This window comes from Nesoenas mayeri, assembly GCF_963082525.1.
Source record: "Nesoenas mayeri genome assembly, chromosome: 3".
Lineage (NCBI taxonomy): Eukaryota > Metazoa > Chordata > Aves > Columbiformes > Columbidae > Nesoenas > Nesoenas mayeri.
The window spans coordinates 63,763,666-63,783,048 of record NC_137544.1 but is presented as its reverse complement, the minus strand read 5'-3'; the positions used below and the strand labels follow the sequence as shown (position 1 = coordinate 63,783,048).

Genomic DNA, 19,383 nt, shown 5'->3' with positions numbered 1-19,383 from the left:
GCTTTTGTCTTTTCTAACTTCCCTGTGAACAGCATAATTGTTTACCTCACTTCCTTCATGTGCAGGGTTTTTACTGATTTATTGTATTTCATGCCATCAGACCTCCACCTTTTGGAGAAAGTGTATGAATTTGGCAACTCACAATTAATAGCTTCTAAGAGTTTGTGTAAGGACCCTTGGTGTTTGTCTTGAAAATATTTTTCCTGAAGGCATCTTAAAATTTGTTTCTTGCTTGTTCTTCCTAACTCTGTTTTCCAATTTAACTCCCATTTAATCTGATGATGTAGCATCAAGTTTTGAAAGTGGAGGATATATAGCAGTTCTAGAAATAATACAAATGTTTCTCTTATTTTTCATATAAGACAGCTGTACATTAAAAAAGATCTTGCACTTTAGAAAAATATATATAACACACGTATATTGCTTTTTCCCCTATTACAAGAACCCAGGAGGGTAATTCAGCAGATCAGAAATGCTGGTCAGCTACCCTTATTTTTTATTTCCACTTCTCTGACAGTGTAACTTGATGGAGGAGATCATTGTAAGTTTGTTGGAGTATTGCACTGAAATAAACTTCATCACTATTCACAATGAATGTCTGCTGAACAGCCACTAATGCAGACTTCACTTTTCAATATGCCAACAAATACATTTTCTGTCAGTTTTATTTGCTTAACCATATGTAGGTGCATATAACTAACATTACAGTGTCTGTATTAATGGGCCGGCAGTTATTATCACAGTGCCCGCATTACACCTTTGCTGCATCTCTGTTCCTGTGCAGCTATGCTGGGGTTACAGATCACTTTACATCCCTCATTCACACAACTAACTGTCTTGCCCAGGCCATGCAGCTGTCCTGGAGTAGGGGAAGAGCTTCTAGAATTACTTAAGGGCAAACGTTGTCAAGAGAAAACCATTTAAGAATAAACAGAAAAAAAAAAATCAAGCATCTTCTAACTTTTTTTTTTTTCTCTCTGCTCTTCCTTCATTTTCTAGGCATGAAAATATTTTTACAACCACTAGTTAGCTTATTGGTATTTGTTTAGACTCTCATCCTCCAAATCAATTTTGTATTCTTGTGTAATATGAAAGAAAGATGTTAGCCTCAATGATTTATACCACAATGAAAGGTGAATAAAGCGAAGATAATTAGAAGAGATTACTGAAAAAAGGGAAGACCAGTACTTATTCAGGTCAAAACTGCATTTTCTCCCTATGGAACTGACTCTTTTTAATGGGAAAAAAAAATCCTTTTGTGTCCAAATGAGTTATCTTTTCTTACATGTATTCCAGCCTTTTAGGAACTCAGTAGTTAATTTTGTTATATAATTTTCGTTCCTTTTGGATAGGATTATTTAATGTTTATGTTACTTTATAAGTTGGACTCAATAGACAACAAAATATTTCATCTTACCAGCTTCTAACTCTATCGTATTTAGCCTGCAATATAGAGGCTGTATTACAGAATGTGCCCATTTTGTAGTACAGTGTTGAGCAGTAACTTTGAAAGCTACTCCCACAGTTACCATTTGATAGCTGCTGGGATCATCTGACATCAGCTTGTGCAGAACCAGTTGTGGTTTGATCCTTCAGACCAAAATGCAAGTTTGTGGTCTCACACTTTTTTTTTTAAAGTATCTTGCTGTTTTCATGGATACTGGTGTATATTTGTTCCTTATTAGACTGTAAAGGGAGGGAAAACTGCAGTTTCCTTTGACCTAGTGCAAGTTTGGCAGGAAGGAAATCTGGTTACGCTGAAAAATCCTGAATCTGGTAGCCTGACTTTTCAAAGACTCTGTAGCTTACTTTTCTTTCCATAAGATGTTTGGGCAGTCAGAATCTTCAAAATGCAGGCTGCAAGTCCTTTATTTTTTGTTTTGTTTTGTGTTTTGTTTTGGTTTTTTTTCAGATGATAATTTGGAAATGGTGTGTACTCACCTTCTCTGCTTTCCTTGCCTTCCCAGTTGCCTTTTACCCTCACCTTCAGATACTCTACTCTAGAGCCTTGAAGAGTGGGGTTTTGAATAAACATAAAATGCTGAAGAGCTTGCTGCAGTATCGGTACACTTGGCTGTGCGTGACTTCTTTCTGTCAACAAAAGAGACACCTCAATGAAAGATGCATGAGAACAAGCAAATATTTTTCTTGTTGTCCAACTGTGGCTTAAGACTTAAAGTTAATGGAATCAGGAGACAAAAATGATTATTTAGATATTTACACTAAAATATGAGAACCACTGTTAATAAGCTCATTTTTGAAAATGAATACCTGAATTTATTTCTGTAATGTGGGAACGTAACTTGTTAATGGTCTTGCATTCAAGAAGAGCTATGCTTTCAAAGCAAAATCAAATAACATACTTGTGCACACTTCTTTCCTGTGTCATGGGTCTTATATCTTTTTATCTCATTAGGTATCTGTACTTAAGAAGTATTTTACATCACTGGACTTAGACTCAAAACAGTGTTAGAGGATGAGTTCAAGTAGCATTTCCTTTTGTTAAAGAGAAAGTCCAGAGCAAAGATAATTTTCAGCTACCCTTTAAGTGACACTAAAAGTGGGTAACCGCAGTTTGTTGATATTTAGTGTCCTAGTAATGCTAGAATTAATTTAACGGGAAAAATAAATATTTTTTCAGAATCCAGTGTACTTCCATGATTAGTCCTTGCCCTGTTCTGAAATAAAAAATGCTTAAATTTGATGATAAAAAATCTGCAGTTAAAAATTTAGTTTGGATGAGTTCTCTTTATATGGGGAGTCCAAACTGAATTCAGCCTAGTGGTAAGATCATGCAAGTAACTCCTTGCTCTTCTAGGACACTTTTTATCCTCAGCTCTTACACATACTTTACAATAGAGGTAGCAATGATTACCCTTATGTTTCATGTTGGGAAAAAGAAGGCAAAAACCTTGGTTTAAACATGTGAAAAAGAGCAGAACTGTGGGACTGCTGTAATGGTGGAAGAAGGGGGGGTTCTAAAATAGTTACTGATTTTTTGGGGGAAGACTTGCATCTGAATCTTTTAATTAGGTTATTTCTTTGGAGTCTCTTCTAGACTGAAAAAAGTGGTTAATTACTTGAAATGTGAAGTTAGTACAGTGCTGTATGTGATATAGACAAGACTATTTTTACAGATCTGATAAATGGCATGAATGCAATTCTTAATTTAAATGAGCTCTCTTTAGCAGTAATTGTATAGATGCAATAACAGTACATGTCAAATACAGCTCCTGGAATACCCTGGACAGCCTTTTGCTTGGTCTCTTCTACTCTATTTATACCCTTCTGTATATAACTGAATTTGGACATTTTTTCCCCCTTTTTCAAATGGAGGATTTGAGTAGTTAAAATTTATCTGTATTGATTCAAACTTCTAAGCTTTAAATTTGGAGTACCTTAGATCTCTTTAAAGCAGTAATTCAGGCCCCGGAGGAATCATCTTGGTCTCCTTTGAGACTGAGAAGTTTAGGACTGTACTTTGATACTTTGGAGCATCTTTCATTTGAGTAAAGTCTGAGAAAGCTGGGACTGTTCAGCATGGAGAAGAAAGAAGGCTCAGGGGGATCTTGTCAATTTGTATAAACACTTGATCAGAGGGCATGAAGATGGGGGAGCCAGGCTTTTTACAGTGCTACCCGGTGACAGGACCAGAGGCAATAGGCACAAATAGATCAACAGGGGGTTCCCTGTGAACATCAGGAAACTCATCTTCACTGTGAGGATGAACGAGTACTGGCGCAGGTTGCCCAGAGAGGTTGTGGAGTCTCCATCCTTGGAAATATACAAAAGCTTGCCTGGATATGGTCCTGGGCAACTGACCCTAGATGACCCTGCTTCAGCAGGGCAATTGGACAAGATAATGGCCAGAGGTGCCTTCCAGCCATTCTGAGATTCTGTTTATGTGCCTCAGGGTCTAACTCTGTGTCTGCTCCGTCACTGAGATCTGTCTTCCCTACCCTCATTCCAAAGTTGTAGAATCTTTGTTTAAGGGTTTGCCCTAGTGCCTGTGGCCAAAAGAAAGGTTGTTTTTTTTCTCCTAATGTATCCTTCCTGGATACATTTGATTAATTATACGTGTTAAATGTGAAAAGTTTTGGGAACTTGAGAAGTGAAAAAGAATATTTTGGAGTTCATATTTGTGTGTGTATCAAATACATGTGTGTGTCTGAATATTGCATATATCTATATATAACATAGATATTTTACAGGATTCCAATATAAAATCCTTAATCATAATGCTTTGATTATTGTAACAATAGTCCTTGTATCTTTTAGTTGTTTTGTGACTTATTTTATTAACTTTTCTTTCCTCTTTTTTTCTTTTTTTTTGTATGTGTGTGTGCTTTGTCTTGCAGAGTTCGAAGCATCCAGGGATTTCAAAGTTTGAATGACAGGAGTCTTACAAGATAACCACAGCTAAACTGAAAAGGCAGATGCAGCTCTGAGTACCGGATTGAGTGAGCTGGTGTGTACACTGCATGTACATGAAAACACACATGTTTTTGTCATCACATAGACTTACTCTTGCATATTCGTAAGAGCTTTGCAATTGATGAAAATTAATCTGAGAAGCAGATGGAGCACCTTTACAGCACAGAAATCAGTAACCCATGGAAAGACACCTGCCAGTAATGTTCAGCTTTCCACATGGTCTTCACGAGTGAAAAAAGTTTGCAAGAAGAGGAAGAAAAAACACCCTCTCCACAGAAAATCCAAATAAATACCTTTGCAGTCTAAATCAATAGCTGCGAGGGAAACAGAAAAATACAGAGGGTAGAAGAAACAGATTTTGTTATTGCAGAGAAATAATGTATGATCTTTGGCACGTTTTGCTTTGGGCTCAGTAGATTGTGAATGGACTAATAAATCGTGACCATATGTTGAGTAACGATGACTGGAAGTAAATAAGTTGAGGAACTATGGGACAAGTCTGGGCATTGAACTGAGCAAACCTCATCATCCTTCTTGAGTTAACCAGGTCATCAAACTTCCATATTCTTTCTCCCTCTCCTTTTTCCTCTTTTCACTTAGTGTGGTATAAATACTAATTAATCGAGCTCATAAATGTTATTCAAATAAAACGATTGGAATACTTCATATGTTTCCTTCTTGTACAACTGCAAATGTTGTGTCTGGAACTATGAATCCGTGCTGTAGACAAGCATCAAGAAGGAAAGATCCGATCAAACAAGCAAGGAAAATACCTAGAGAAATAGTGAACCCAGGAAGTCAGATTTTTAATGCTGCTTCTCTTTCTTTTTTAGATGATTATATTTCTTCCTTCTTTGAATTTTAGAAGATTTTGAAAGAGTGCTTACTTGATGTTCTCTAATTCTGGCATTTGTTTTTTACAGTAGAATGAAAAGTCTGTGATTCTTTGTAGCAGAAAAAAGGGAGAAGTAAAGGAAAAACAGCTTGACATTTTAGCCTGTTTTGGAAGAGAGAGAACTTCATGGTTCACCTGAGGCAAACTTATCTGCTTTGAAAGCTAAAGGCTTTAGAGCATTTTTGATTCTGCTATAAATGAAGAGGGAGTTTCTTTTTCATTCGTGTGTGGCAGCCAAAAGTGGGAAAGCAGGCAAGATAGCGTGATAAACAGTTCAGGCTCTTTTGGGTCTCTGGTGGAAAAAAAAGTGCTGCAATGAAAATTGGATTGGCTTTGGATTGCAAAAACTTTTGAGTCCAACGAGCGGTTCAGTACCAAGAGTGATTTCCCAACTGGCCTGGCACACCAGTGCCTGCACAAGTTCGGGTCTGTTGTTTCGCATGGTTTGTGTGCCTTTTTTTCCCTTTATGCAATCTCTTTAAGCTTTAGCAGCAGAAATACATCAGATGGAACAGATATGCCAGAGGGCAGCTTGGAAAAGATGAATGTCATATATATACATATATATGTATGTACGTGTGTTTAAATTTCTGCAACTGAACTTCTGAAGAAAATCTGACTGGAGGAAATCTTAAAAGCCTTAAGTTACTTGAAACCTACACATTTGCAACTCTTTGTCTCTGGAATTGCATTACGCTAAACTGGAATCTCAGGCTGTATAAAGATTATATCAAGTTGAGCAAAAAGATGACTTAACCATTTCTTGAGCGCCTCTTATGAAGTAGCTGTTTCTCCAAAGGATAAGTGCACCCTCACTCTACAGACTCCAAAACAAAAATGAACCTGAATTTTTTTTAAGTGTTACTTTTTCTTAGCCAACTGCCATCATCTTTTATAGAGGAATTTTTCACTATGCATTTGGTGGATATTTATAAACACTGACCCCATCCTTCTCCCTTTCAATGATCTATCCCAGGTCAGTCTTATCAATAAAAAAAAAATTGATTTAAATTTTGTGCACTAGGCATATTACTTTCTTATGTCAAAAAATAAAATATTTAAAAAGCATGTATGCAGCAGTGGAACATGGGCCTGTTCTTTGCAGCGATTCCAACATCCTCTGCCTCTCCTGGAAAGGGAGAGTCCCTAAAAGTGAGAAGGAGAAACCGGTGTGCAGGAGGCGGTACTATGAGGAAGGCTGGTTGGCAACAGGCAATGGCAGAGGAGTTGTAGGCGTCACTTTTACTTCCAGCCATTGCAGGAGGGACCGGAACACCCCTCAGAGAATCAACTTCAATTTGAGGGGCCACAACAGTGAGGTAAGCAAAATATGTGTTATGCTTTAAAGGAAAAAATAGCCTTTTTTTTTTTTGGTAGTACTTCTGCTTGAAATTTGACCGTGTGGTATGAAGGAGGCTCAGAACTAATGCAAATGTGATTGGGATCTATTGGAGTCTTTCTAGTAAATTCAAACACATGACGCTGATGGTGGAGAGGTTCTTTGGAAGTGGGTCTGGTTTTACCTTGGCCTATTTTCTCCTTCATTCCACAACACCTCCCAGTTTCCAGGCAAGTTCTATAAATGTGTGTTAAGGGAGTTAAAAGTTTTGATGGTTGACTGCTTTTACACAGTCCGGCTTGCAGACTAATGGAAAGGAAAGGGAGCAGGACAAGAGCTCACTTAAAGTCAGCCAGTTTTTCAGGAGCTGCAAACTGGAATGGCCTGCGGCAGGGTGAAGCTAGGCTGACAAGTCAAGTTTTAATTTTATTAGAGAAAGGGACAAGTGGGATTTCTCAGAAAAATGTTAAGATGCCCTGCAGTAAAATATTATAACTTCAGAGTGCAAGGCATTGTCTTGACTACAATAATACAAAAACTTTTCAATTTATTTTTTCTGAAAGGGATAAATGTGTTGGTAAAAGCTGATACTTCAGCTGTGCTTTACCATATTCCTGGCACCTATCTCTTTCTCTGTGTAACGTCTCATAGGAAGTGCAGATGATGCCCAGTAGCATATAGAGTGTCTTGGACAGGTATGAAGACCTGGTTTGTTTCTGCTTTTTAGTTAGGCTGCATTTGGATGTGGTCTTTGAAAAGAATCTGTTCAAATAAAAGCTTTGCTCTTATGTTAGTGGATGGAGTTACATTTTAAGTATTGAAATTAAAACCAAAGGTGTGGTGTGGTTTTTCTTGTATTTTGTGCTGCTTACTCATTGGACTCTGATATTTGTTGCCCTTTTTTGACATAACCTGCCCCAAAGATTTAGAGCTGGGTGGTTTTGGTTCTTGTGTTAACATGAATAACAATCCTCTTTTTAAGGAAAAAGGAAGCAGAGGATAAATATTTAGTCTTAAATAATGGCTTCCATATACTTTATGGGTGTATTGTAAATTACATGGACTTTTATATTTATAAATGAGAGGGATTCATGTGTATATTTGTATCAGGTTCATTCAAAAAATGACAACCAACTTTTCTCAAAGGGAAGAATGGTGTTTGAATCCAGCATTTTGTTTTGAGCCACCTCTAGTTGTCATTATCATTATCATTTTCAATTGCAAATTGCATTTTATTTTCAAAATGTGTGAAGCTTTTCACTTTTCCATATTTTCTTCTCTTAACTTTTCCATGAACCTGGGCACCTGTTTTTCTCCTTTTGTATAGTATGTGTCTTGAAAACAATGGAGGAAATGCTGCTTATGGGAATGTGAGGACTCGTTGCAGAACGTGGAAATAAGATACTAGGTTTAAGTATGTGCCAGTTAAGTGAAGAAGATGCTGACGCGCATGCTACCCTTTGGTTTTGGCTAGTTTCACTTTGTTTACTCAGTTGGCCATTACATTATCTTTCTGGGTCACTGCATTGTTGCTGTGTGGATTGAACTGTGCTGTTTGTACATCCTTTTGCCTAACATTGATTGTCATAAGAGACTCTCTCAAATGAAAGGAAAATGTTTTGTTTGATTTTTTTTTTTTTTTTTAAATTTTATTTGGGTGCTTAAAATATGCTGGGTCAAGCTTGCAATTAATAAAGAATTGTGTTTCTGTAACTAATCTTCCTGGTAGCAGAAAATACATTAATGACCGGAGTAGAGACAACTAATTCATTTCTCTGTATGGTACTACAAAGTTGGTATGGTGGGATTCAAAAACGTGTTGTACATTCTTGAAGAAGAGAAGTGGCTTTAATGCAACTAGTTTTCTATGATGAGTCTGTGGCTGCTATCAGATTTTCTGCTGGAATATTTTTGAGCATCAGTGTAGATTAAAGTTCATCCTTACAAGGTGATGATATACAGCACACTTCACCAGGCTTACTGAATGTTATCATTTCATAGGAGAATCCTACTCATTTTGGTAGGAATTAAACAGTAATACAGGATTTGTTAGGTGTTCAAGGTATATAGTTGAATGGACAACAAGATTTTTTTTTTTAGAAAGCACCTTCTAAATCTATCTGTTGAAAGATTCTTTAGGAAAAAAGAAAGTTGAACAGCACCACTGATTGCTAATATTTGCATGAGAAGTAGTAAATGTTTTGTTTTGTCATTCTCATGTTAAAAAGCAAGACAACAACAACTCTATCTCTTCTGTGTACCATGTTACATGACAGAATGCTAATTTTGCAAGCATATCCTCATATATGTGTCTGATTAAAATTATGTTAGTTGTACAGAATGCGCCCAAAGGGATCTGATTGACTTAAAACTTCAGGAGCCTGTTTGTTTCACTAACCAGTTCTTGGAGAGTATTGTATTATCTTTGTCTGGGAAACAGTGATTTATACCTCTATATATTTTTCTTTGGGGTAAAGCTAGGTTGACAAGTCAAGTTTATTGCTTTTCTGACATAGATTGCTGCTTTAATATTAGTATGTATTCAATTATAAAGTGTGAAATGCTGTAATGAACAGAGCAGAAGAAGTGAAATAGGGAAGCTAAATCCTTTCCATTTGGGCTATAATTAGCACTATGCTGTGGGCAGAACAGTATGTAGTATTTCAGTTTTAGGGTGAAAATCTGGAAGAGGTAATGCGGCAGTGCTGTGCTTTTGGCAAGAACGTGAGACTATTTTTAAGTGGGTCATGAAGGTGGATGCTAGTGATGTATTTTTGCAATGTGTTTGTGATTGCTGAAGAGATTATCTGAAAATTTCTTTTGGTATGCAGCTCCTTTTTTGACTGTAATAGCATGCCTGTAGAATATCAGAACAAGTAAGAATGAAGAATCCCCAGGACTGAATTACTGACACACATATTGCAGTGGTGGACTTGCATAAGTCATTGCATTGAGCAATAATTGAGAATGAAATGCCTTGTAATGTGAGCAGTGCTTGTGTTTTTACAATTGCTTCGAGGCTGGTTTTCAGAGTTTGCAACTAGGAAGTGGCTGCCGTATTATTTCCATTAAGAACTTCTGGGTTTTTTGTAGTTTCTAAGGAGAACTACAGGAATGAAAATAAGCATATTCCATTTATTCTGTGGCAAGAGGTGAAAATACTGCATTTTGTGGCAGATTTTTTTTAACTTGGGTATAGCATTTATGTTAAGACTCAGCATTCTAAAAATGAAAATTTAAATGGATACATGTCAAAGGCAGAAGCAACTCAGATGCAGAAGGAAGGGGAGATGTGTGATGTGCAGCACTTGTGCAGCTACAATATGTTTCACTTGTGGTAGGAACACCTTGCATCTCCAACCATGGGATGGGACATATCTGTGAGGGCAGGTAGTGGACAGAGCAGGCTTTGGAGCATTTCCCTTGGTCTGGGAGAACGAACTGGCGGAGGCTGGCATTCAGTGGGTTTCTTTCTTAAGCCTGGCAGAAAGGTTGGAAGGTAGGATGACGTGCCGTTGTACCACAACGTGGTGAACTTGCAGCCAAGGAGCAGAGATGTGGTGACCTAAAATACCTCCCCCTCCACTGCATGTGTAAATGCAGTGCTGTGCAGAAATTAAAGATTGAAATTTAGCAGTCTCTGATTTTGACCTGACTTGACTTTCCTCAGCTGCACTGGGAAACAGTGTTAGAAAAGTGATAGAACACGTTCCTTTTATGACTCTCTTTATTTCTGTGATAAATTAAGGATTAAATGAAAATTACTAATGTGACTAGTAGGCTCTGAAGCATGCCAGGCTGAAGTTTTGGGTTTTTTTTAATAATACCACAGGGACGCTGGCTTTCAGCTTCTGTCCCATCCTGAGGTTTCTGGAGGGAGATTTTCAAGGGATCTGTGAAAGATAATTAGAAAAAAACCCCAAACTTATCCTCAGTGAGCTTCAATTAACCTTACAGGGTTCTTCACTTCCAGTGAAAGATTTACAGGATGTCTGTGAATCAAATTGGTTGAATGGTACCACTGTAGGTATTTCTTTTAATGGGGTCTGTTGTGTCTAGTGTATTAAGATGGTAGCACTTTCTATGGCATTTGATGTTTCTTAAATTATTAGTGTTTAAAAAAATGGTTTTCAGGTATATATTTTTCTTTTAACTGTGCTAACTAAAAAGAAGTCTTTGATAAATCTAATAAGATTCAGTATGCTAATTGCTGGACCGAAACATTAAAAAGTAGTGCAAGAATATGCAAATGTGATGCAGTGAATTAAATAACATGCTGAATACATTATTGAGTATGCATAGTGTTTTTTACTGTAAACATAAATTGCTCATTTATTTACATTTGATGTTATTTGAGTGTCCTAAGTACATGATTACAGCTGCAAAAACCACCCTGTTTAGCAGAGGATTTAGAAGTAGATAGGGACATAAACATATATCAGCTGGTCTGTCAAATGAATATTCAATAACTTTTGCTTTTCATACCACGTTAGTTATGGAGGTCTCTGCGTGGTCTTGGTTTTGTTTTGTTTGAGTGGAAGGAGACTATAAATAATTTTTCCTGTTTTAAAAATAAAGCTTTTATTTATTCTGTCGAATTTTGGGGGCTTGTATTGTGAAAGATCTGAGCAATTCTGGCAGAGCAGATTCCTTCCAGAAGTCTATCGCTTGCATGGGAAATACATTTAAAAAAACAAACAAATAAACCTTTTCAGTAGTGTTTCTTGGTTTGGAACATCACTGGTAAGAATATAGGAAAAAAAATAGAAAAACCTTAAAAAAAACCCCAACAAAACAAGCAACAAACAGCAACAAAAACCAAAACCAAACAATTTTGTCTGTTTTAATTGTAACTGGCATTTGAACCTTAAACAAGATTTTTATCATAATTCCTGGACAGGAAAAAACAAGTCAGCACAAGAGTCTTGACAGCATGGACACCTCGTATCGATTGTTGCCTTCGAATATGGCTGGAATGGTTGTTACTGGGGAACACGCAAGAAATCTTGAGGTAGAGCAATACCATAATATTGCCTTTTGGCTATAGAAGCCTCAGTGGTATGAGACATATACTGATGTAAAATGCAGTTGTACTGCAGATTTTGTCTCACCGCACACAGAAGACAGGACAAAGTTTATCGACAGAAATATCTTTTCCTTAAAGCAAGCTAATGTAATTGGAAAAGACAGACAAGCTTTTGGGCATACAAAGTTCTGAAGAAGGACTTGTATTTATGAACGCTTGCCTAGTTTTTACAACCCTGCTAGCTGATACAATGGTAAATCTGTCTGAAAACCATGCCCTTCCTCTGTCTTTAGACTATTGTGGCTACAAAAAGCCAGTGCTGCAGAGAGAGGCAGAATGAGTGCTTCTGTGGGAATTGATTTGTAGAAGAGGTCCTCCGCCTGACAGGGCTGTTTCTGTTAAATTGTATTGTGACTAGTATTGCCAGTCTTTTCTGACTACTTATTTTCAGAAAGGACAAACACATTGGGATCTCATGCAGGCTCCTTATTTACCGTGTTGAACTGTCTGCTCTTCACTTTGGTCTGGGTGCTTGGGTGCTTTAATTTCTTAAAACATGTATTAAGAGAGCCAAAATACATTTTAAACCTGTTTTTTTGGCCTTTTTCTTGCCAATCTTTTGAGCTTTTGATGAAGCTTAAGTGTTCTATGTGGCATGCAAAAAGTCTTTCACAGTCTTCTCTTAAGAGAGTTAGCAGAGAAAATAAATTGAGTTGGAAGGGATCCATGCTCTTAACTGACAAACAGTGCTGCTACTTCCCTTTTTTGTGCCATTTGTCAGTTTGCAGACCCAAAGCATGTCCCCTAACCTGTACTGGTGTACCTTCTGCATAGCTTGTTCACTCTAAGAAGTGTGACCACTTTCATTGCATCTTTTATCTTTGCGATATTGTTTTTTCCAGCCACACTTGTCTTCTGCATCCACAAATATTTAGCACTTTCTGTCTGTCTGTCCGTCTCTCTCAGGTGTGTCAGAAATCCAGCCTCTCTGAGAGCTCTTCAGGTTAAGGGAGAGTGGCTGCTCAGTGCACTCTCCTCTTACTAAGAGGATTATATTTGTTCTTACACAGTCATGTGGCTTTGAAGCAAACCATCCAACGTTCCTACAACTGTAGTTGAGCAATGAGAGCTGGTAATGCTGTACTGATATGCTTCTTGGAAGTTGCTTTACTATGTCATGCGTACGCCTTGTGTTTCCTGCAAAGGACAGGTTATCCGCTCAGGAAGATTTTAAATTACAGTTTTCCTGTTTTGTTTTAATAAGCATCTAGAGAATCATCCTTCAAGGCTGTGTAAAAAAGGAAAATATGACATGAGAACTGTATTGTCAGCTTTTAAACAAAACTAATTATATTTGTAAGTGGGTCATCAGTGTGGTTTTACATTTTACTGTGCTATAACACATGGCTACAGATTTGTTGTTAGATAATTCTACTTTAAAAAGTTTGAAATGGAATCAAGCTCACCTTTATCAGAAATGGACCCTAAGTTTTTATTCATGTTAAATTGCTGAAAAACAACAACATGCGTATTTCAAGGTAATTATATGCCCAAGGGGCATTTCTTGCCTTTTGAATTAGGGCAAAGATACTCCGTTGTTCTGGATCAGAGCAATTGTTCAGCATGATAATTTGAGTGTTCAAGGAAAAGAAATGCATTTTCTTTAACAAAAGTTTAATGATGAGGACTCATAAATGTAGTGAATAGATGAGATTACTGCTGATAACTGATACCTAAGCTTGGAATATGAGCACCTTCTAAATAAGGAAGGTCACATCTCAGTGTGTTATTCTGAAGGCCTTGTATACACATACATACATCTGAGCATCTGAGTAGTGGAGAAATCAGGTTTTATGGTAGCAATTCTGAGCTATAATAATCATTAAGGACACTGCCTTGGTTTAAACAGCTCCCAGAGGAATTAATCAAATGACAGATAGTCTGAACAGATAAGATACCCATTACAAACCCTGAACACTTCACAATATAATTGAACATAGAGCACCAAGTAATTGCTTGTGAAGTATAGCTAAAATGTAGTAGGACAGACAAAAGGAATTTTATTGGCACTTGTCCTTGGGCAACCAGCATCTCTGCTCTGATAGCAATCTTTTATGAACACGTGTGAACTTCCAAGGAAGTTCTCAGTATTCTTTTTGCATTAGAAACTTTTTTGAAGAGAAGTAATTCACTCATAAAACAAAAATGTTACAGGAAGTAATGAAAATGAAGTTGGAACTGGGGAAATTTTTATGAATCTTCAAAAAGAAGTGCTGGGTTTAAGTTTCAAAATAGAATTGTGATGTTCCAGGTCTAGAATTATTTGACAAATTAGTATATTGGAAAATAGTATCTCATGCATTCCTCTTTTTTTTTTAAGGAAATTAGATGTACATTAGATGACTTTACTAATGAAGAAAATACAGCTTTATTTAGCCTGGTCATAAAGCAATGAAACTGCAAAGTAAAGTGGTTTTATTCTGGTGTTTAAAAGAGTCACTCCGGCAGGAAGGAGTTTACACTCCTTGCCCTGATTAACAGCAGAATTCTCAGCTTGGTGGAAGATGTGTGTTGGTGGAGCCTGATTTTCAGTTGTTCCCTGCGGTCAACACTGTGTCCCATAAGATTCTCATAGACAAGCTGTTCATGTACAGGCTTGATAAGCGGACAGTGAGGTGAATTGAAAAGTGACTGAATGTCTGAGCCCAGAGGGTGGTGATCAGTGGCACAAACTCTATTTGGAAGCCAGTGACTAGTGGTGTACCCCAGGAGTCAACACTGCATCCAGTTCTGTTTGACATCTTCATTAATTATCTGGATGATGGGGGAGAGTTTACCTTCAGCAAGTCTTTAAATGACACCAAACTGACAGGAGTGGCTGATACACCAGAGGGTTGTGCTGCCATCCAGAGGGACCTTGACAGGCTGGAGAAATGGGCTGACAGGCACTTCTTGAAGTTCAACACGAAGTGCCAAGTCCTGCATCTGGAGAGGAGCAACCCCAGGCACCAGTATATGCTGGGGGCCACCCAGCTTGAAAGCATCTTTGCAGAGATGGACCTGGAAGCTCTGTTGGAAGCCACATTGAACATGAGCCAGTTGTGTGCCCTTGCAGAAAGAATGCAAATGGTGTCCTCAGCTCCATTAGGAATACTGCCAGCACGCTGAGGTGATCTTTACCCTCTGTGCGGCACTGGTGAGGCCACACCTGGAGAACTGTGTCCAGTTCTGGGAGGCTCCCCGGTACAAGGGAGACATGGACATATTGGAGAGAGTTCAACGAAGGGCCATAAGGATGATGGACTGGCGCACCTCACAGGCTGAGAGAGCTGGGACTGTTCAGCCTGAAGAGAAGGTTCAGTAGGATCTTATTAATGTATGTACATACCCAAATGGAGGGTGCAAAGAAGATGAAGCCAGGGTCTTTTCAGTAGTGCCCAGTGACAGAGGCAACAGGCACAAACTAAACCACAGGAAGTTCCCTGTGAACATCAGGAAAGACTTTTTCACTGTGAGGGCAAATGGCTCAGGTTGCCCACAGGGGCTCAGGAGGTCTCCATCCTTGGAAATATTCAAAAGCCACCTGAACACCGTCCTGGACGGCCAGCTCATTGTCCCTGCTTGAGTAGAGAGCTTGGACCTTCCAGAGGTTCTTCCAACCCCAACCATTCTGTGAAGTCTGTTCGTAAATGTAGGTGGAATCCTTTATACCTAAACTGGTGGAGCAACATCAGAAAACACAAAGGCAGGTGGGAAGTGCTGAACGTGCAAAAGTGTGGAGAGAAGCCATTCAGATTCTGCTAAAATGAGGGAACAAGCTGGTGTGCCAGAGGAGGCAGAGAGCATTTTTTTCTGAGGATAAATCTAGATGATATTTTAAGTAGTCAAGCAGTTGGAGAGTAGTCAGAATCCTCATGAGGAGTTATAGGCAGAGATAATTAAAATACAGGAGAAAGTAAAAACTGTTGGATGTGAACATGACTTCATAAGAGAAGCAGAATTTGGGAAGGAAAATTGTCACTAAGCTAAAGTGGAGAAGATATTGTTCAGAAAGCTCAAGTCATGCCCCTTTAAAAGAAGTTTTAGAATAAGCTGCAGAGCACAAGTCTGTTGTAAGCTATAGAAATCTGCAGACCAGCTTCAAACGAAGTAATAAAAAAATGCTAAATGTAGACAGTAAAAGATCTGACTTCTGGATGAAATTACATCACAAGATAGCCATGCCCTAATTACTGAGTTGGCTCATCTGCATGTAAAATGAGAAAATGGCAAGTAAACTTTTGCCAAGGAAAGACAAGACAGAACTGTGAAGAAACCTGCAGCAGCAGATCATTACTACCTAGGGATAGGTATGTACATTTACCTGCAAATGTGCAGGAGAGACAGGTGTAGCTGGAGTAGCGCCAGTCTCAGAAATGTTGTCCAAGCTGAGAATGACACTGGCTTTTGTGAAGCTGAGCAAACATGTGGGGGACCTGGTGTTCACTGTCAGTCAGCAGAAGGCAACAGTCAGTTCTACAGATGTGGTTTCTAGAGAGGATAATGGCCAACAGCAGAAGACACAACTGAAGGCCAATTATTGGCAATATGGTGACCTCCGGAGATTAATGTCTTGAGTAGTGTCCTGGAGAGGGGCCAAGCACAGGGACCTGTAAGAGGTGTCAGAGGAGTTGAGGAAGAAGGAGTGTTTCAGCCTGTTGTAGAAGTCCATCATCTGAGTAAGGTGTCAAAAAAAGGAAAGACAGAGGGTTCTTCATCCAGGGAAGAGACAGCTCTCAAGCCTTTCACCTGAAAATAGCTAGAGGAAGTTGAGTTTCAGAGAAAATCTGATTGCATCAACAAGAATGAATCAAGGTCATTCTTCAGGTAGAGACACAACAGAGGGTTACATCCTTGGAAAAAAATTAAGGTAGGAAGGAGACTCATAGGCCTGATTATTTAGTTACAAAATACTAAAAACTGAGAGATGTTTGTAATTTCTAGCTATCCTAATGAGGCCTTTTCTTGAGGAATGACCTTATTTTTAAAGGATGCAGACGTGAAGATATCCTGGAAGGCTGTTTTGAGCATACAAGACAGCTTTCTGATGCTCAACTGTTCATGAAAGGGAGTGTTGATTGCATACTAGAGAGCTTAGTGTGCAAGGGTTATAAGCAGACCTTTATGTTAGGATTATCGTAAGGAAAAGGGATCCTATTCCTAATTCTTCCTCTTCCCTTAATTCTAATTTGGTCCTGTGAAGTATTTCTTGAGCCTGCTAATATACAAATATCTTGCTCCTCAATCCAGAAGTGTTCTGCGAGCATATGATGAAGCTGTGTTTTCTGTTGCTGCACAGAAATGATCATGTTAAATGCCTGGTTAATTAATAAATGGTGTTGCTGTGGAAGGAGTGTGGAAGTGTGGAAGGAGTTATATTTATTGTAGGGAACAGACGCTCAAAATTGTGGTTCCTTGAAATAAGGTGTCTTAAAAGTACGCAGAGGACTAAGTGGCTAAGAAAGGCTGCAGTTTGAGAGCATGTGTCACTTCTTGTTCTAGTAGTATCTTGAGTTAAGCATGTATTTCGTGACCTGAGTGGGACCAATACTGAGTAAAGTGAAATGGAAGAACAGTTGATATTACAGTTACAGGCACAGATTGCTTTACTGTACAATGTGAGCTGTTAGCATAAGTTATGTTTATCAGTACATAATATAAATGTTTTATCATGTGTGTCATCTTAGTGATTCTACTTTTGCTCACAAGATACTCCATTGATCACAGACGTTAGAGTAGGAATTGCTGTTTTCCCATGGAATGCCATCAGTCATTTACGTTTCATTTAAATGTCATTGCATTTCCAGCATTCTTATGGTTTCCAGAATAACACCCTCAATGGTTTCTTCAGATTTAGTAGTCCTTTTACTAATTAGGGAACACAGACCCTGCACTCCACTTGGGAGAGAAGTCTGCGTGTCATAAGCTCTCTTGACTATTAGCAATGCTTATGCAAGTTATGAAAATGTAAACCAATACTTGTTTATTGAGAAATATGGATTGAACTATACATATATATATATTGTTCTTGTTAGAAGGAATTCATAAGTCTTTTGAAGCAGTGTTTCAAGAATAGTTGTTAAGGATAAGATTTAAGTACTTCCTCCAGTACTTTTAAGTACTTTCTCCAGAAGAAATAAATCAAGTAGGGAGGTTAGCAAATTAAATTAGAATATTGTCATTTTAATACATACTACTTACGCAATCAAGTGTACCTTGTTAATATGTCTTGTGGCTGCCATAAAGTCCTTCTGTTGATTAAACAGATTCAAATCAGGCTTTGGCACAGTGTTGTTCTGTATTATTAATAGCCCTATCTGGAACTGGAGTTTCATTGGGTTAATTGTGGTAGTGGTTCTAGTCTCTGTGGTCACTTGGTACATGTTAAAATTGTCCTCCCTCAGCCACCTCTCTGCTCTGTTCCCTCAGAGTAGAATGAGATGTGGTCACACTGGCCAGGGAGATGGCTGTGTTTAGTAGCTGGCAGTGGGTGTCAGTAATTGCAGGTGGAAGTGGCTTCTCCATCCTGAAGGTCCTGAGCCGATGCTGACAGCTGAAATGAGCCACTTTATTGCTGAGATGAGGGAGAGATGTCTTCTCTAAAAAGAGATGAGCCTAAACTACCATTTGAGGCAAACACATGTAATTTTGTTTCTGTACATATACAATGTTTTCATGTGCCTCGTTGCTCTTTCTGCAGCTTTGATGTATAATTGTGACGATAATCAAAACTTGTTTGTAAGACTTAAAGGACTTCAGCTTGTTCATATGACCAGAAAACATCATATAAAGAAGTTGTATTCTACGTATATATAAAAATGAAAGGATTTGTAATAAATTTTTTCTGACTATAGATAAGTAAAGCTGTTGAAAAATAGCAGCTGTAGAAAAGTTCTGTTCCATAGAAGAATGAGCTAATGAGAAACCTAAACCATTTGATCTGAGGACCTCATACGGTCTCCTGATGTTTCGTGCTTTACTTTCAGCTAGCTTCAAAAATGTAAAACACATGTTATACTAAAAATTCATATGGAGCTTGACAAATGTGCAAATAGATGAGACATACCATAACATATATACTGTTTTAAATGAGAGCATAGCATTTTTTTTATAGTGACCTTTGAATATTTTCACTTGTTAACTAATGATTCTTCAAATCTGTTGTGAATAGGCATGAATCACATACTAAGCAAAGGAATAGGCTTTCTGCCTTATATTTTTCCTATTCAGCTGTTTTGTTTTGAAGGAAATAATGTCTGTTTTTACTATGGCTGTTCATGTGCTTTCAGTGTTTCTGCCCTGCACGATCCCCATTGTTAGTGCTGTGAAGACTTGATGATAATAATGGCTGAAACTAAACTAGAAACACCTTTTTGGTACATGTACCCAAGATGAAAATTATTGCTGTGCACTAAGTATTTGATTACTTTACCTGAGATATTTTTTCAAGGTAGTTTCTGTGTGTGACACTTTTGTACTGAAACACACAGATATTTAGTCTCAAGTCTATCTCCTGTGTGAAAATAGTATATAGACTTGAAAGATTTTAAACGTGATGCTTTTGAGTAGCTGTTATTTTTAAGTTTCTTTTATCTTTTGTGTTTGTAATCTCCAGTACAGAAATTTGAAAGCTTTTTAATACTGAATGTC

General features: G+C 38.0%; 1 protein-coding gene across 1 annotated transcript in view; it reads left to right on the top strand.

Moving 5' to 3' along the window:
* Nucleotides 1-6,396: 6,396 nt before the first annotated feature.
* Nucleotides 6,397-19,383, top strand: part of TULP4 (TUB like protein 4) — a gene marked incomplete at its 5' end in the record, with an annotated part of 119,137 nt that continues 106,150 nt past the window's right edge. Inside the window, one exon of the mRNA XM_080342022.1 lies at nucleotides 6,397-6,648. Coding sequence (XP_080198148.1) covers nucleotides 6,397-6,648 — 252 coding nt within the window. The remainder of the gene's footprint in view (nucleotides 6,649-19,383) is intronic.